The sequence below is a fragment of the Akebia trifoliata genome, chromosome 15 (genome assembly GCF_017979445.1).
Source record: "Akebia trifoliata isolate Shusen 1 chromosome 15, ASM1797944v1, whole genome shotgun sequence".
NCBI lineage: Eukaryota > Viridiplantae > Streptophyta > Magnoliopsida > Ranunculales > Lardizabalaceae > Akebia > Akebia trifoliata.
The window spans coordinates 23,820,365-23,838,010 of record NC_141389.1 but is presented as its reverse complement, the minus strand read 5'-3'; the positions used below and the strand labels follow the sequence as shown (position 1 = coordinate 23,838,010).

Below are 17,646 nucleotides of genomic sequence, written 5' to 3'. Positions count from 1 at the left end.
ATGTCTTTCTAAATGCACCATAACTTTTGGGACGGTATCTCAGGAATCTAGCTAGTAAAATATTTATTCTTAACACCTCCCTCACCGCAATAATACATTAAACTCAAATCGTTGAGATTAACCATTAAAATCATCGATCTTGACCAATTGAATTGTGATCTTGATGATTGCAAAATGTTGATATCAATAACTTGAAATTTTAATCTCAAGTATTCATGTTAAACATCAAGGTCAATGATTTATGATGATTGATCTCGACATTATAAAAGGTCAATCTCGACAATTTGATCAGAGGTTGATCTCAATGAGTTGAATCATCGATCCATCTATCTCACCAATTGAAAGAGGGGAGAGGGGTTATTATGGAAAAAAAAAAGTTTACCAATTGACTTATCAAATTATCATATAAAAGTTAGGGGTTGTTAAAAAAGAAACCCCTCCTTCTAGGTTCATTGAGTAAAATTTTCTAATCATGCCCCATGAATCACATCAATAACCTTAACAGAGAGACATTGGAAGAAAAAAATACATGTTAAGCACCCAATCATCCCCTTTTGTTATGTTTTGTTTTTTTTCCTTTAGAACTAAGGCAAAGGAAAAAAATCAAAACATATTTTTTTCTTATTTTTTTTTTTTATAAATAGCACTCAGAAAACGATAGATTTCTAACATTTTGATGTGATACATGAGCTACATACGAGGTGGGGTCCACCAAAGCAAAGAGACTAGATCAACGGTTAGATGGATGTTAGCTACATTGCCATCTATGCTCATTCGAAGCACCTCAGATTTCCTCTTTTGAATTTTTCGTGAATTAGTGAAAGTTTAATGAACTGGACCTCTCTATTCTACAATGGGGTTTCACACATTATGTCCAACGTCAAAACACAAAATTCTCAGTTATTTAAGTTGATGATCTCTAGGATATAATACTCACATCTCAGACGTACGTCTTTTTCAGTTCGTCAAACGTAGTTGGACTCTATACATTTTCCGCTTATGAGCGTTACGTACTTATTAAAACGCCGTGTAGAATTTGGAGGAGAACGAGGCCATTTTGGTAATTTTATGTGTTCAATCCAATAGGAATGGTAGTTTCGTAATTCTGAAAAAGGTAGAGGGTATCATAGGAACACAGTATTATTTAATTGACAACTAAGTGAAAAAATACAACAGCAGCAACAAAGCCATCCAGAAAAGGGCGTCTCGAACCTGTGTGGTTTTCCATCGCTCGTAGAATCTCTCTCTCTCTCTCTCTCTCTCTCTCTGAAGATTTTGTGCTTTTCGATCCCCCACTGTAAGTCTTGGAGCTCGATTTCCAAAACCTAAACCCCTAAATTGTTATTTTATCATTCTAGATCATTCGATTTCTCTGTAGAAATCCTCAAAACCCAAACGCCTAATTTGTTAGTTTATCTTCTTAGATCATTTGATTTCTTATATAAATTCCTATATTTTTCTGTTGCGGAATCTGACTAGGGTTTGTTTCGATTTGGGCAAATAATAATGCATGCGACCGATTTTTCAAGATTAGTTTCTTAAAAATTCGTTTCTGATTGCTAGATCTCGATTCTGGGGGATCCGATCGTTGTGCGTTAGACCCTTTGATTATGTGATTTAGCCTTCCTTTTTTGTAATCTTCTCGATAGGAGCTGTTTTATATTTTTATTTTATTTTTTGAATTAGGGCTTTTGATTTGCGATTAATGAAGACATGGTCGTTTTGTTGATTGTTTCAGAACCATCTATCTCATGAAGTGGACTGTTTACTAACCCTTGAATTTTTTTGGTCACTCTGTGAGGTTTATTGCTCAGATTAGTGTTTCTAAACCAGACAAAGGATTGCATGTTTATAAATCCACACATATCTCATTTTTTTTCTTTTATATATTTTTCTTCTTTTTTGTTTCAGAACCATCTGTTTCATGAAGTGGTTCTATTTAGTGATCGAGTTTTTTTTGTTGTTGTACATTTGAGATGTTTATTACTTGGTTATTGTTGCTAAACCACACAATGGACTGCATGCTTATAAATCCACACATCTCTGGTCGGATGGGTTTTGGTTTGCGATTAGTGAAGACATGGTCCTTTTGTTCTTCTTTTTCGTTTCAGAACCATCTCATTTGATTTGTGATTCTTTTATATAATTTTTCTTCTTTTTTATTTGTTTCAGAACCATCTGTTTCATGAAGTGGGTCTATTTAACAATCGAGTTTTTTTGTACATTGAGATGTTTATTACTTGGTTAGTGTTGCTAAACCACACAAAGAACTGCATGTTTATAAATCCACACATCTGGCCTTTTTTTCTTCTCTTTTGTTTCAGAACCATCTGTTTCATGAAGTGGGTCTATTTAATGGTCGAGTTTTTTTTTGTACATTGAGATGTTTATTACTTGGTTGGTGTTGCTAAGCCACACAAAGGATTGCATGTTTATAAATCCACACATTCCTTAGTTGGGTGGTTTTTAATTTGTTTGTGATAAGTGGAGAAAACGTTCCTGTTTTCTTTTATATATTTTTCTTCTTATTTATTTATTTCATAACCATATGTTTCATGAAGTGGGTCCATTTAATACTCAGTTTTTTTTCCGTCGACTCTGAAATGTTTATTGCTCGCATTAGTGTTGATGACATGTTTATAAATCCACAGATCTCTCATTTGATTGGGTTTTGATTTGTGAAGAAATGGTCCTTTTTTTCTTTTATATATTTTTCTTGTTCTTTTGTTTCAGAACCATCTATTTCATGAAGTGGGTCTATTTAATGGTTGAATTTTTTTTTGTACATTGAAATGTTTATTACTCGATCAGTATTGCTGAACCACAAGTAGAAGTGGATGTTTAGAAATCTGCATTTCCATCTTTGGGTTACGCACAATAAGTGAACACGAGTATCCTTTCTTTTGAGAGTTGATGAAAGTTGTGTCGAACACTGGATGTATTTGAAATTCCAGTAAAGTCAGAATTTTCATTTTCAATTTTTCTTTTGCTGTGTAGGGCAATCATGAGTGAACAAGGAGAAAAGACATGTCCTCTCTGCACTGAAGAGATGGACTTGACGGATCAGCAATTGAAACCATGCAAATGTGGTTATGAGGTTTGAAATACCCGTCTTTCTTTACCGTAGATCATATTCTTGGACGTTGTCATGTTATTATCTTCAGAATGCTTGTTTTGCACAATATGTTTATGTGCCGCTGTAGAAATTCCCAAGCATAATTTTAAAATTGAACAAGTTTTTAAATGTGCCCCCTTGGTGAGCTGGTAAAAGCTGGTGTGGTAATACGACAGACATGGGATCCAAATCTTGCCTTCACACTTAAATCGATAAACAAATGTTTGAATATGCTTATCAAGCTGTTTTAGGATTTGTTTTTTGGATACCCTCGAGTATCCGGGCCTCTTAGAGCACTCGACTAATCCCACAAGGCATGCATGTCACCCCTTCCACGTGTACCAGCTGTACTGGGATAAATCCCAATGGCCGGTCACCAAAGGGGGAATCAAACTCAGGACCTTCGCTTCCTGAGGTGTGGTCCTGGCCATCTTGTCCACCCCTCATTGGTTAAGTTGTTTTAGGATTCATCCTTTACTTATCGAGTGGGAAGGGTTTTTTTTTCAATCGTTATTGAGTGGGAAGCTTTTTCATCTTGGGTTGCGTTTCTTCTTTGATACTTACTTGGAAATTCCCTCTTTTTGGGATTGTTTATCTTATGTCTACAGATCTGTGTTTGGTGTTGGCATCACATCATGGACATGGCCGAGAAGGATGATACGGAGGGGCGGTGTCCAGCGTGCCGCACACCTTATGACAAGGAAAAAATCGTAGGAATGGCTGAAAAATGTGAAAGGTTGTTTTGGGTTCATAGATATATTCTATTGTTTGTGTGATATTCTGCTGGCAAACTGAAAGTTCATCATCATGTGCTCTCCTTACTACAGGTTGGTTGCTGAAGTCAATTCAGAGAGAAAACTAAAGTCGCAGAAGTCGAGACCAAAAACATCTGAAGGAAGAAAACATCTGAGCAGTGTTCGAGTTATTCAGCGGAATCTGGTGTACATAATTGGGATACCCGCCAATTTAGCTGACGAAGACGTACGTGGTCCTATTGAATTCTCTAATCAAGCAACTCTTTTTGAGATTATTCTTAGTTTTGATAAGTACAACTTGCATTATTCAACCCATTTCATGACTTGTTTGATTAAGTGACTATTGGGTCCTAGGGCACATTATTACTCATGTCATATCATTTTCTTTGTTTTATTATTATTTGATGGGTTTTTTGGTTTTGAGCAGCTTCTTCAGCATAAGGAATATTTTGGTCAGTATGGAAAGGTTTTAAAAGTGTCTATTTCTCGTACTGCTGGTGGTGCCATTCAATATTCTCCAACCAACACTTGTAGTGTGTAAGTTCAATAGCTATAAACCATTCTGAAGTTTTATCTGGTTTTTGGGTGTAGTATTCATTTCTTTTTTGTTTTTTTTAAAAAAATTTCTTGAGCCGTTAATTGCTTCAGCTTATAAGGTATCCTTTCGGTGGAGTTCGTAGCGTGTATAGTTACTAGTAGATGTGAAGTTCCAAGAATAAAGAATTAAGGATTCCTCCTTTTTTTCTTCATGCTTAGTGCTTACACATATGTTGTCTTGAAGAACTGTTAGATTTTTACATCCTCATGCCCAACTTAATCAATGTTTTGGGCATGTGGGGTATGTTTGTTCGACTGTTAAAAATTATGTGGACCCATTTTTACCTTTTTTTTCCCTTACAGATATGTTACTTACTCCAAAGAGGAGGAAGCAGTTCGATGTATTCACTCGGTGCATGGTTATTTCTTGGATGGTAAACCCTTAAGGTAAGCACATAGTTCAAGCTTTTGTGAGTTACATGAGAAAATAACCCCTTGGTTTTCATATTGATTGGTTATTGGAGTTTGCATTTGCAGAGCATGCTTTGGAACTACAAAATATTGCCACACATGGTTGAGAAATATGGTAGGAACAAGTACATTTTTAGGATTCAGGTCTATTGGTTCTGGGAATTCTCTCTAGCCAGTTATTGTGAGGAAGCTTTCTTTAATTTTACTGAAAGTAGTAGTGTTTTATTGGTCCAGTCTTGCAGCAATCCAGATTGTTTATATTTGCATGAAATTGGCACCCAAGAAGATAGTTTTACTAAAGATGAGATAATTTCAGCTTATACAAGGTATATCATATAGTGCAATGCATGCATGCATATGCCTTTATTTTTATTGCTTATTAATTTATTTTCTATAGTTATCTCGGGATAGTTACTAATGGTTATTCGGGTCAAGTGTTTTATCTAATAATATACTTTCTTCTTGTAAACTTAATTACCCTGAAAGTTAAAAAGCCATACCCTGACATTTTGTTATGTTTGTCAGCTAAAGAGAAACATTCAAATGAAGGAACACAATGCACTGAACAAGGCACATAAATCCATTGTCTTCTGTCCTAGCTGCCAACCACTACCTATAAAAAGTGCCATTCATTTATCATATGAATGCCACTTAAGGAACAATTGCTTATTAGTTGAAAATGAATCGAGGAGGATACATGTTTTCTTCAGAACTGTATGCACCTTGATTTTTCTTGGAAATGATTCGGAACATGTTATCTATAGTGGTAAACTCTCACATTCAAATGAAGGAAAAGAATGTGTCTCCTAGATCTATCTTACAAATTGTGTTTTTCATGGAGGTGGTGATCTCCTGTCCTGTGTGGAAGATACAAAGAAACCAGCTTACACACACATTCTCTTTACTTATCAATTTTTTTTTTTTTTTCCAGTTTAATACATCTCTTTGACTTGGGGCATATTAGATTTATCCCATTCTTTGATGCAAGTTGTTTTTATGATATGATGTAAACATCTTCCATCATCATATTCATGCATATGCCTCGGTCACGCATCACATTGAGGCGTATGCCTTTTGAAGTTTGGAGAAAAGAAGAATGACATCCACATAGATTTTATTTACTTAGAGAAAGTAAATGTCAAGTACTTTGCGGCTTAATTTGGTGGTTATTAGTAGGAAATGAGCCTCAAGTGATAAATAGACATAGTTAAGGACATGTGTGGGAGGGTGTTGTGGAGGTTTGCGCCCTTTGTGATTTGTTGGGGGATTCGGAAAGAGCGAAATAGTTGTTGTTTTGAAGGAAAGAGTAAGGAGGTCTTAGTGGTGTCTTTGTCGATTCTCTTTAATCTTTTCTTTTGGTGTAAGATCTTTCAAGAGTTTAGGGGGCTGGTCTTTGTGGATTTTGTTGCTAGGTGATCTTGGGTGTGTAATTTTTCTGTTTCTTAGTTCTTCTCTGTAACTTTCTCCTTGTTGGTCATCTTGATCACTTTTCTTAATGAAGTTGTTTTGCCTATAAAAAAAGTACATGTATGCGGCTACTAGTGCGAGTTAAATGTTAAGGAGACAAATTAGTTTTCAGTTACAACCTTGGTTTTAGATCTCGGTTTCATATCTCATCTCATTAAGAAACGACATTGAGATGACTTTGAAAAGCCAACTTGGTAATTTTAGACGATTTTGAAGCTGTTTTCGGATCTGTGAACTAGATCTAAATATAAATGGTTGCCAAATTGAAATAATCAATGACATGTATGAGAGCTGCTACTAGTATGAGTTAATTGGTGATAAAACATATGGGCTTGGAGTCCATTTTTTTATGATCCAATTGCAGATGAAGCAAAAATTCATATTCTAGGGCAAAGGCAAGTTGCCTGGTGTGTTGTTTGCTGGCTGAGACAAACTCAATGAAAAATTATGGCCAAGACAGAGTATACGATGTGCAACTTTAATAATGACACAAAAATGATGGACCCTTATTTGGAATGGAGGCATAGATTTTGATCTTTTTGTTGAGTTATTCTTTCAATCTCTTCTAAATAGATGAACTCTTAAGAGCCATTGTGACAGTTAACCTAATCGTTTTGCAAAATGAACTTCCTATAATTTTCTGATGAGTTTAGATTTTTTATTTCACTATACTATTGATTTTTTTCAGGGATTTGTACTCTGACCTTGCAGCTATGAATATTTTTTGCAATTTTTACTAGTTGTACATGTTACTTCCATGTGCTTTTAGGATGTCTTTGTCATATGGTTTTATTAACTCATAGTTCTCTTGAAGGAGTAGAGTCCAACAAATTACTGGTGCTACGAACAATTCACAACGGCGTTCAGGGAATACATTACCTCCTCCTGCGGACGAATTCTGTAGTAGCAGCCCTGCTTCTTCAGGCAAACCTATTACCCAAACTGCCCCAAACGTAAGACATTTAGAGTCCGCTTTAATTTTCTTGTTAGAATTTGATGTTTGCCATACGGAATTTTTTTATTTATAAACTGAGTTTTTTACTCTATGCATCAGATTCCTGCAAGTCAGGTCAAAGGCTCTCCTCCTAATGGCACCTCTGGAAGATCTATTGCCCTTCCAGCTGCTGCTGCATGGTACTATAGTTACTAATGTTCAAAGCCTATCATTTGGTTTATGAGGGTACTCTACTAAAGATATTCTTTTTGCTCACCAGGGGTTTGCGTGTCTCAAATGGTCGACCACCAACACCAAGTTCAGCTTGTTCGAATGGACTTGCCAAACAAAAACCGGATGCATACAATGGTTTGTATCCCTCCCTGGTTGCAAGCACACCTCGTGGTTCTACACTGAATACTGATGTAGGAAAGAAAACTGCTACTGTGTATGAAGATAGTCAGGTGCAGCATCCTAATTCTAGTTTGGAATCATTGGAATCTTCCAAACAATATATTGTTAGAGATTCCGGAACAACTATATTCGATAGCCGCCCTTCTGAAGTTGTTCAAAATACACCCCCAAATGCCACAGACTCTGTAGAACTGGATAGATTGTCTAGTAGTTCTGCTTCAGATAAAGATGGGAGTTTAGCTACAAATGGGCCAATTCAAAGTTTATGCTCTGGGGTGTCCTCAATAGGCATTGACAACCATGTTGAGGTTGATCATTCGGATGCTATTGAACATAATAATTCAGATTCCAATTTGCGATCATTTAGATTAGCTGGAAATCAGGGCATGCAACAGTATTATCCTGAACATGTTAGAGAGCCTTTAATCTCACTGCCATCGAGGAAAGGTGCCAAAGAGTCTGATGGTGTAACTGTTTACAAAGAAACTTCTGATTGGAGGTCAAAGTCGCCGGCACATGTATTAGTGGATGCGGGCGGTAGAGCAGAGGAGGATTCACTAGCTTTAGATGTGCGGAGATTGAAGATTTCTGAAGGTTTTGTTGGTCATTCTTTGGAACATGGAGGTCATGCAGATGGTAGAACCATGCATACTAAAGTTGATGAAACCTTGCACCAATATAATGATTCGTTGTTGTCAAATGGATTGAATGAGAGAAAAGATAGCAGTTCTTCTGAATTGAAGAAGATTTTTGAAAGTGCTAGCTTGCTTTCAAATGCAGAGAAAGCGACATACTTGGGAGAATTTAATAATGGTGCAACCACTGCTGACCAAGGTCCTGAGGCAGATATGGGTGAGAGCAGCATAATCTCGAGTATTTTGTCATTGGGCTTCGAGGAATGGGACAACTCATTGACTTCACCTAACAATTTAGCAAAATTGTTGAACGAAACAGATGGTTCTGTTAAAATCTCAAGTTCATGGAAAGTACAAAACAACAATCAATCCAGGTTTTCGTTTGCAAGACAAGAAGACTCCGTAAATCAAGGATCAGATTTGGAGCCACCTTTTAGTGACATTTTGCATAGGCCTACAAGATATTCTGTCCCTCAGAAATCTGTATTGAACAGGGATGCATACTTAGATGATCTTCGTGATGGTTTCTCATCCAGTCTTTTAGAGGAATCAGATAACTTTTCAAGCAGCCGGTCTATTATCTCATCTAATATGCTTTCTGGTGAGTATTGAAGTCTATGTCATGGTCCTTATGTTACTTTTATTGTTTTTACTTTTTGTTGTGAGGCTTTCATGACATGCTTGCTATTCATTATGTTTTATGTTCTGCTTTGGAAGTTGAATTCGTTTATGTGCTTTTTTCTCTGCTATCTTGCCTTGTTGAGCAAATCATCAGTTGTTCCTTTTACTGTTTATTTGATACTCTATAATTTGATTGTTGTTTTTTTTATTGGTTCTTCAAGTCATTGGTCATTGGAAATTTCTATAGAATTATAAATTATCTTTTTTGATTCTTTAATTTTAGGACCCTGCAAATAGAAACTCATCCAGATGATTCATGTGGGAATTGCTGGTGTTCAATCCCAGCTATACTCTCTCCCTCCTACTCCCCCCCACCCCCCCACCAAAAAAAAAAAAAAAATCCCACCAAAATAAAAGAATGAAGAAGTGGCAAATAAAAGATAAAAAAAAGAAAAGAAATGCTGCTGGTGTGTGAGACTAATATTGAAGGAGCTAATTTGATAGCTTGGTAACTGGGGCGAGACAATTATACTGGGCTCATTAGAAACAAGATTAACATATTTTTGTTTACAATTGACTTGTGGCTGTAATGCATAATCGCTAGGAGAATACAGATGGGAAATTTGTGATTTAAGTTTACGAGCGGTATTAAATAATTAAATTTGTCATCTTCTCGATTTAGTCTATAATCCCAACCCTTAATATTTAGAACAAACAAGAATTATTGATGGAAAATCGATTATTATTATTTTTTGGGAAAAACTCTATGAGCTCTATAGGAATCCTGTTGTATTATATTCTCGGCAAGATTTATTTAGGTGGAGTATACAGAGTTATTGTTTGAAGAATTGAGGCAATGTCTTGATAAGAATTATTTTAAGATGTTACCTCTAGTAAAATGATTATAGAGGATATTGAACAAAAAATTGTTCTAAAGCAATCTCCATCTCATTATCCCTTGGGAGTCTCCACTTTAGCTAGTGGTTGTTTACAAAAGATCATCCCTCTCATCCAAGAGTAGACTAATGTTTTGGGGATCCTGTAAGAGAGACTTTACTAAGTTTTAAAAGGTTGGTGATTCTTGGGCTTCTATCAAGTTTGGCCTCAAATGATTCATACTATAATGGTTGTTTAACCATAATTGTTGTGATCATGGTATTCAATTTTGGTTTCGATTTCATCAACAGGGAAATTGAAATATTTTGATCGGTGTAGAAATTAAAAAAAATCAAGGAGTGTATGCGCACATTGATAGAGTTGGTCTGTGTCAACCTGCCATCTAAGCTAGACTAATGTTTTGGGGATCATGTTAGTGATGCTTTACCGAGGTTTAAAGGGTTGGTGATTCTTGTTCTTCTGTCAAGTTTGACATCTGTCAACTCACCTAACTATAATTTTTCTGATCAAGGTATTACATTTTGATGTTTTGATCAGTCTGGAAGTGGAAATTTTTTGTAGAAATATTTTGAGCACTGCAGAAATTAGAAAAATCAGGTAAAATTTGGAAATTTTGTTGAAACTGTAGGAAATGGTAAAACATGCATAATGTGAGCTCATAAGTCATCAATCTACAGCAATCATACGGTATGTGGAAATGAAGATCAATGCATTCTTCCACAAAATGTTGTTGTAGGTAATGAGAGCTTTGACAACCACAAACAATAATATTATACATGAAAAAGAGATAAATCATGTCACATTTACCCGTACACCTTCATATGTAAATATTTATTTAAATGCGTGAATAAATTACTAATATATCCAACTAATTAAACCATGAATGATTGTATGCACATATTTGCCAATATTCTTTACAATACATCAAATAAAATGATATATAGATACCTAAACAATCGTATTCATTTTAGAAATGAATGGCTGTTATGTTAATTTACTACTCCTTTGTACAAGTAATTAAAATTTTTTGTTGTTTCTATAATCTTTAAAATATGTTTAGAAAAAGAGTATTTTGATCTAATTTTGTAATTTTTTGAAAAATTTCCACAGAAATCTTGAATATAAAATATCTGAAATTTTATCATTTATGTTAATATGTACTGTTCACCAAAATATTTTGCGAAATGAATCACAGCAAAAAAATTGTCGGTTAAATTTCATGTGGGTCTTGTGGAAGTGGAAATATTTTGGTATATTTTCGTGGGAACATCTCGAAACTTAGTACTCTTTGTTGTGGTTAATACCCTTTTCCAATCATTATTATTATGCTGGAATTATTTTCTATTGTTGTGTAAAATCAGTTTCCCACCTTTTCCCAACATTCCTAAATTTGGGACACCTACATCACTATCCTATTTCTGCTTTCTTAGTGCTTTGTTCTATTGTAAATGTATACCTTTGCATCCAGTATTTTTGCCTTCAATTAGATGCACAAAATGCAATGAACTGTTGATTTGCTTGCTTGTCTCTAGAAAAACCTACCAATAGTTCTGGGCTGTCTTAACTTCAAGATCTCCTTCTATGGTTTCTAGGTCTTCTCCATTCCCCCCAAATCCAACCTACACCATGTGACCAAGGTTTACAATCTTTTTTTGACACAATGTTTCGGTAAGAAGAAAAACTGAGACATTTAGAGAATATGAAACATTTGGGGTCAATGTTTCATCACGTTCTAGGCCTATCTGCGAAGATTGATAAACAAAAGAAAATGGTGATAGATTAACAATTTTTGTTCTGTTCTAGTTCCTGAAACACTCAAATCTAGAAATTTATTTGGTTTTCCCCCTTGTCCTATCTGCAATAATTTTTATTATCTTACAAATGAACAAATAGTGAATGGAGGTTGGCTTAGGCCATTTTTCTAATAGTGAGATACTCTTTAGATGACCATTTTAGTATCTTACAGATTAACTAATACCGAATAGAGGTTTTATGTTCTCCTTGCTTTCCACAAACAAAGATCTGGTACTGCGTCTGTGATATTTTGGATCAAAACCAAAGAACTTGAAGGACACAACCCCTCTACATTGTCCAAAGGTGGATGGTTTTTTCGTGGATAAGTACACGGTTTGCTAGTTTTCCAGACACTTTCAAATTATTGCCCAGTTGGCAGTTTCTTTTGCAAGCCTGGCCTTTGCAGACAGAAAAAAGGAATTTGAGTTGGGACATGCAGGGCTCCAATGACATGTCTTATCTGTATTTGCAAATCTGTGTTCCACCTTAGTGCCTTCACGTATATAGAAATCCCCAAATAACTCCCTAATGAGGTGCATTGGGAATCATGCTGTGAAGAAGTGAGATTGTTGGGCACTTATTTGGCCTTGACAAAAAAAAACTGCGACACAATGTGCAAGGAGAAGTTGTGTAGCCCCCTACTTTGGGCTTCTGTTTGCCAAGTAGGTGTGTCAATGGGTCAGATCTGGTTCTGATACTAGTGTACCTACCATCAGAACCTATTGCATATGACATTTTTGGATCTTAAGGGATTCAGTTCTGGTACTACCTAGACAGGAGGCCTAGAGCTCTAAACAGACATTTATTTTCTTGTCATGTGCCGGGTTCTCATCTGTTATAGGGGAACAAAAAAATAGTATCTCGTTAATTCGAACACTCTGGTCTAATCTTGATTGGAGAGGAGTTCTAGGGGGCATTTTTTTCCTTCAGATTTTATCTTAGATAAGAATCCTTAATTGTTTTTGATTGTATGTTAATAATTGTTGAAGGTGACCACAACATTAGCCTTTGGTGTTGGTTGTTTGCAATCTTCATTTTCACTAGTGTTTTAGCTCCTTTGATCTCCTCTGAGCTAAGCCACCTTTTCTTCTCGTATTTCTTTCCTATTGTTTATTGGCATTCTTAGTGTTATTATGTAGTCGAGCTTGGGTGTATCAGTTCCATTTCCTGTAAATAAAAGAAAAAAAATGGAAGCCCCTCGTGCTCGTATCCAATTATACATCAGTTTCAGTTTCTATTTGTTCTGGTTCTGGAACTAAAGTATGTTCCCACATACATATCTGACTAATCTTGATCAGTTTCTGATGTAGGACATCTATAGCTTTAGTTAGAATTTTAAGTAGTATCCTAATTTTATTAGGATTTGTTTCTATTTTCCCGTTTTTGTAAGATTTATATTTTCTAGTTCTAGTTGGATTTATATTTTCTATTTTCTAGTTCTGTTAGAAGTGCTTAGAAATATCCAAATTGAGTTACAATAGGATTAGAAAGTTGCTATTGTGTTATAGATATGTTAGGAATGTTAATTTTTAGTATTTTAGAAGGATTCTAAGTTGTTATAATGGAGTTATCTATATAAGGAACTCTAAAAACGAAATTTAAAGAATTTCGAACATAGAAATTCAATTATCTTTTCTCTCTTAATTACTTTTTAGTATGTTTTATTTTCTTTCAAGCTATTGCTTGTTTATCAATTGAATCTATTTATTCAAATTGATTTTGTGTTTTCCATTGATAATTCCTATCAAATCTGTTGATACACATACTTCCCTTATGTCAGTTTCTATTGGGTATGAATTCCCATTGTCACTCTCCTAGTACCAAACTTGCAAACATTACGTCTAAAATCTTGCGGCTGAGCCCACTTTCACAACACTCTCAAAGACTCTTCCCATTCCAGTTGGATATTTTTTTCTTGAATTTACTGATTACACTACCTACTAAGGAAAAAAAATATATCGATCTTGGCATTGAACATCTGTTTACATGAGTTACCTGACCAGAAACAGAAGCTTGGTAATCAGGTAACCAAAACATAAAATATCAAACTCTTGGAATGATTACTCAACACATGTTTTGCATCTCATTATTCTTTATTTTTTCTGTTTAGTTCCTTCTAGTGCTTTAGATAACTAATAGCCAAGTTTAGCCAAGTTTAGCTGGATATAAGTTTTCTAATTGTATTTCGAAGTGGATGATATGGTTGTCGCATTGTTTTGTTCAGTTGGTGCCATGCATTGGTTGACAACTTTGTAGCTTTTTTCCTCTCTAATTGTGGTTTCATAAATAAGTCATTCAAATAGTCAGTTTCTTTTTTTGTCCTCTATTTATGATGTCTAGTTTATCATCATCATAATAAAAGCATTGTCTCAAACTTGAGAAAGTAAGATCCTTTATTAATTGGACGTCATTTTGTAAGAACCTTTATTGCGTGTATATTATGGTTTTGTGTAATTCACATTTGACTTAATTCTTCAATTCTTGAAACAGGTTCAAGACCTCAGGTTTCAGCTCCTCCTGGATTTTCTGTTCCAAGCAGAGCACCACCTCCAGGGTTTTCTTTTCAAGAGAGAATGGATCAGACTTTTGGCTCTGTTTATGGTAGAGTTTATTTCCATAGTTATTTTCTTCACCCATTTTAAGGCATACTTTTATTTTCAAAATTATTTATTTGATTATCTTTTGCAGGGAATCATTTTCTTGAAAGTTCCTCCTCACCTAGAAATCAATATCCCATACAACCAACTGGGAACTTTGGGAGCATTGCGGATGTTGAATTTATTGATCCTGCGATATTGGCGGTTGGCAAGGGAAGATTGCCAAATGGGATCAGTAACAATGGCTTCGATACAAGATCAGCTTTGACTCCACAGCTTAGTGCCTCCTCTGAAAATGATCCCAGACTTCAACTGTTATTGCAACAATCTCTCTCTTCTCATCAGAACATGAGATTTCCTGATCATCATATTGGGGATAGATTTTCTCCTATTTCTGATCCATATAATAATATTCCTTCTAGGCTTCTGGAGCAATCCCAAACTAGTAATCTATCCTCCCCTTTTGCACAATTGTCACTCCAACAGCCCAGAAATGCACACATGTTGAATAATGGCCATTGGGAAGGTTGGAATGGGATCCACCAAACTAGAAATGACCTTGGGATGGCTGAGCTGATTAGAAATGAGGGTCTTGGATTCAACAAACATTTTCCTGGTTATGAGGATCTAAAGTTTCGAATGCCCAGTTCAGGTGACATGTACAACAACAGAGCATTTGGGATTTGATTTCTATGGATCCTGGAACGGTCTTTTTGTAAACAGAGAAAAAGTTGAGACACTGCATACCACAACAGCCTCTGCATGAAGGATGTGATGATTCTATAACCTGTTTTGTTCTGACAGTTAGTTCTCAGTCACAGGAAGCTCTAAGAAAGATTGGGGTCTTTGGGGTATTGGAATATGTTGATAGCTGAATTTCAAGATGCCAACTGGTAAGTAATATTTTGTTCATTTCCTCTTCTAGTAGTTTTTTTGTTTTTTTTTTGTTTGATATCTCAGGGAGAATCTGCACCTCTGGTATGACTATAACTCCTGGGGGCTTATAACAACCCCCCCCCCCCCCTCTCCTGCAGTTTGTTTTTTTTTTTGGGTGGAAAAAATCACGATTTTAATAGTTGTCTGATAAAATCACGAAGTTTTGAAAAAATCACGATCAATCCTGATTTAATTGATGTTTTTTTAAAAAAATCACATTATTTTTATTTTTAGCATTTTTCTCGACGTTTGCCAACTTTTTTCGAAGCTTTCTTTTACCGAATTATTCTCAACCCTGACTTTGTCACTATGGTCACACTCACTGGTAACTGCAAGCCGAACCAGACCCTGAGGGATAGCCTCAAGGGAATCATTGCTTTTGTGGGGTTTCGAACACCTGACCTACACTTCCTGATGCTCTTATCAAGGCTTGGTTTGCCACTAGGCTAACCCCTTGGGATTCCTCTTCGATAAGTTGTTTTGTTGTTTGCTAGCAATATGTATCATCTACATTCCTGATTATAGATGAAATTATTATTCTCTTATGGTTCCAATTTTGTTGTGCTTTCAACTGGCAGGTAAGCTGGAATTGCACCCATGACCTGATGCTTGTGCCATGAACTGCTGTTTGGAATTACAGTGGGGAGTATTTGGCAACACCTTGTCTGAAGAAAGAGAAAAGCTGGGGATGTTGCGGTATTATATGATCAAAAACTGAAATCTAGTTACATATTTGTTCATCGATTTCCAACAATTTTGTTTGAATCCTTTTTTTTTTCCTTTTCTTGAATTGAGATCTCTGAAATGGGATATTATAGCTTTTTTTTTTTTTTGTTACAATATTTAATTAGAGTGGAAAAACACATTTTTTGGGACTGCCACCTTTTCTCCAGCCCTTTTCATGGCTATTTCTACTGCTTTTAAATTTTATTTTTTGGTTTGTGGTTCAAGAGAATATTGCATCTCTGCTTGGATGGTTCGTTTAACTAGGTCATGGTCCCTCATCACTTCCATTACAGCACTTCATTGAAGATTGGAAGCTTTGATGTCCACAAATGAAGCAATGTAATTGTGAGAAGGGAAATATGGTAAAAAACTAAGCTCTTACCGAGTTCTGCAAATGTGAAAGCGTGTTAACTTGTGTAGTTAAATGTTCCTTCTCTTCTTAATTTGTATCAGTGGAGTTACTGGCTTTTAGTTTTACTTTATCTTTCTTGTTCATGATCTTTATATCTTGAGTGTGATTCTTGTATGATTTACAATCATTTAGGGTTGATCTAAGTCTTATTTTCATTTTTAATTCTATCTTAAATTAATCTTTCTACTCAACTAATGTTATAGTTAGGAATTCTATCTTAATATTATTTTACAGTGAACTATTAATCAGCACAACAGGTTTGCAAACCTAATCATTGCGATTCACTGTTTTTTCATTGGGCTCAGTATTGTCGTATTCTGTAATAATTTTCTCTAGACTATATAATATTTACAAAATTGACATTGAAATCATAGGTTGTCAAGTCTTGTAATTTCTCTCCCAAGTCTTGGAACTTTTCTAAAATAATAATTATAAAAATATTCTTTAATTATGTTACAATAACATGATTTGTTTAAATAGATGATAATTCAACTATTACTCTTGAGAATTTTTTTCTGTAAATTTCGTTTCTTTAGAAGGGCATTTATGAGAATAAAAAAAAGGTGGGGGACCCACTGAATCTCCACAGCCTATCTTATCTGGATATGAGATTACTCTAGTGGTGGAGACAGTTCTTCCTTCTCAGCATATCTTAACCTGACCAAATAAAAAATAAAAATAAAAATAAAAATAAAATGTGAGTCTCCCTCATTTAGAGAAATCTATCTAAATATAGTGATCCTCTAGATTTGAACAACTTTTATTCTCAAAAGTAGTGGACCAAATAGAGAATAAGAAAATAGGTTTGTGACAGGACCACTGGCCTCATGATCTGTGCTCATCAAGCATTGTTAGTTGAAGGATCTTATAGGATGCATCTGAGGTCTATCTTCCTTTGTGAATCCACCATTCCAAATAATAATAACAATAATAATAATAATAATTTTTCATCCATCAGATTGTTGAAATCGTCTCCCATCAAGAGGGTTGACAATGAATCATGTTTCGATCAAACACAACTTAGGTAGCATTTGTCTAGGATTATTGGAACCAGATTATGAAAACTGATTTTCAGAATCGAAAATCTCATTTGATCTCTTTTGTTGACTCTGTTTTCTATAGTTGTATTACTTTACTACACAGATGTAAGAAACAAATTCTAAAATCACAAGAAACATATCCTGCCTTGTTTCTGATTTTAGCCAATTTCTAATTCTAACAAACACCCCTTAAATCATGGGAGCTTCTATTGGCACCGCAACTTTGGCATATTACACCCCAATTTCTTAAATTATTTATCACACCTTAATTAAAGATTAAAACAACCATTCAAAC

At 35.2% G+C, this 17,646-nt stretch overlaps 1 protein-coding gene across 2 annotated transcripts; it reads left to right on the top strand.

Moving 5' to 3' along the window:
• Positions 1 to 1,141: 1,141 nt before the first annotated feature.
• Positions 1,142 to 16,049, top strand: LOC147384678 (uncharacterized). Of its 2 annotated transcripts, none has more exons than XM_086424796.1 (14): positions 1,142 to 1,297; positions 2,998 to 3,097; positions 3,724 to 3,851; positions 3,943 to 4,096; positions 4,298 to 4,407; positions 4,771 to 4,854; positions 4,945 to 4,993; positions 5,113 to 5,204; positions 7,166 to 7,298; positions 7,400 to 7,479; positions 7,560 to 8,929; positions 14,131 to 14,241; positions 14,329 to 15,130; positions 15,752 to 16,049. In XM_086424796.1, the coding sequence occupies exons 2-13, from the start codon at positions 3,005 to 3,007 to the stop codon at positions 14,922 to 14,924; spliced, it is 3,000 nt and encodes a 999-aa protein (XP_086280922.1). In that variant the 5' UTR covers positions 1,142 to 1,297; positions 2,998 to 3,004; the 3' UTR covers positions 14,925 to 15,130; positions 15,752 to 16,049. The 2 variants fall into 2 exon arrangements, with proteins under 2 accessions (XP_086280922.1, XP_086280920.1); XM_086424794.1 differs by having other exon boundaries at positions 7,160 to 7,298.
• The last annotated feature ends 1,597 nt before the right edge of the window (positions 16,050 to 17,646 follow it).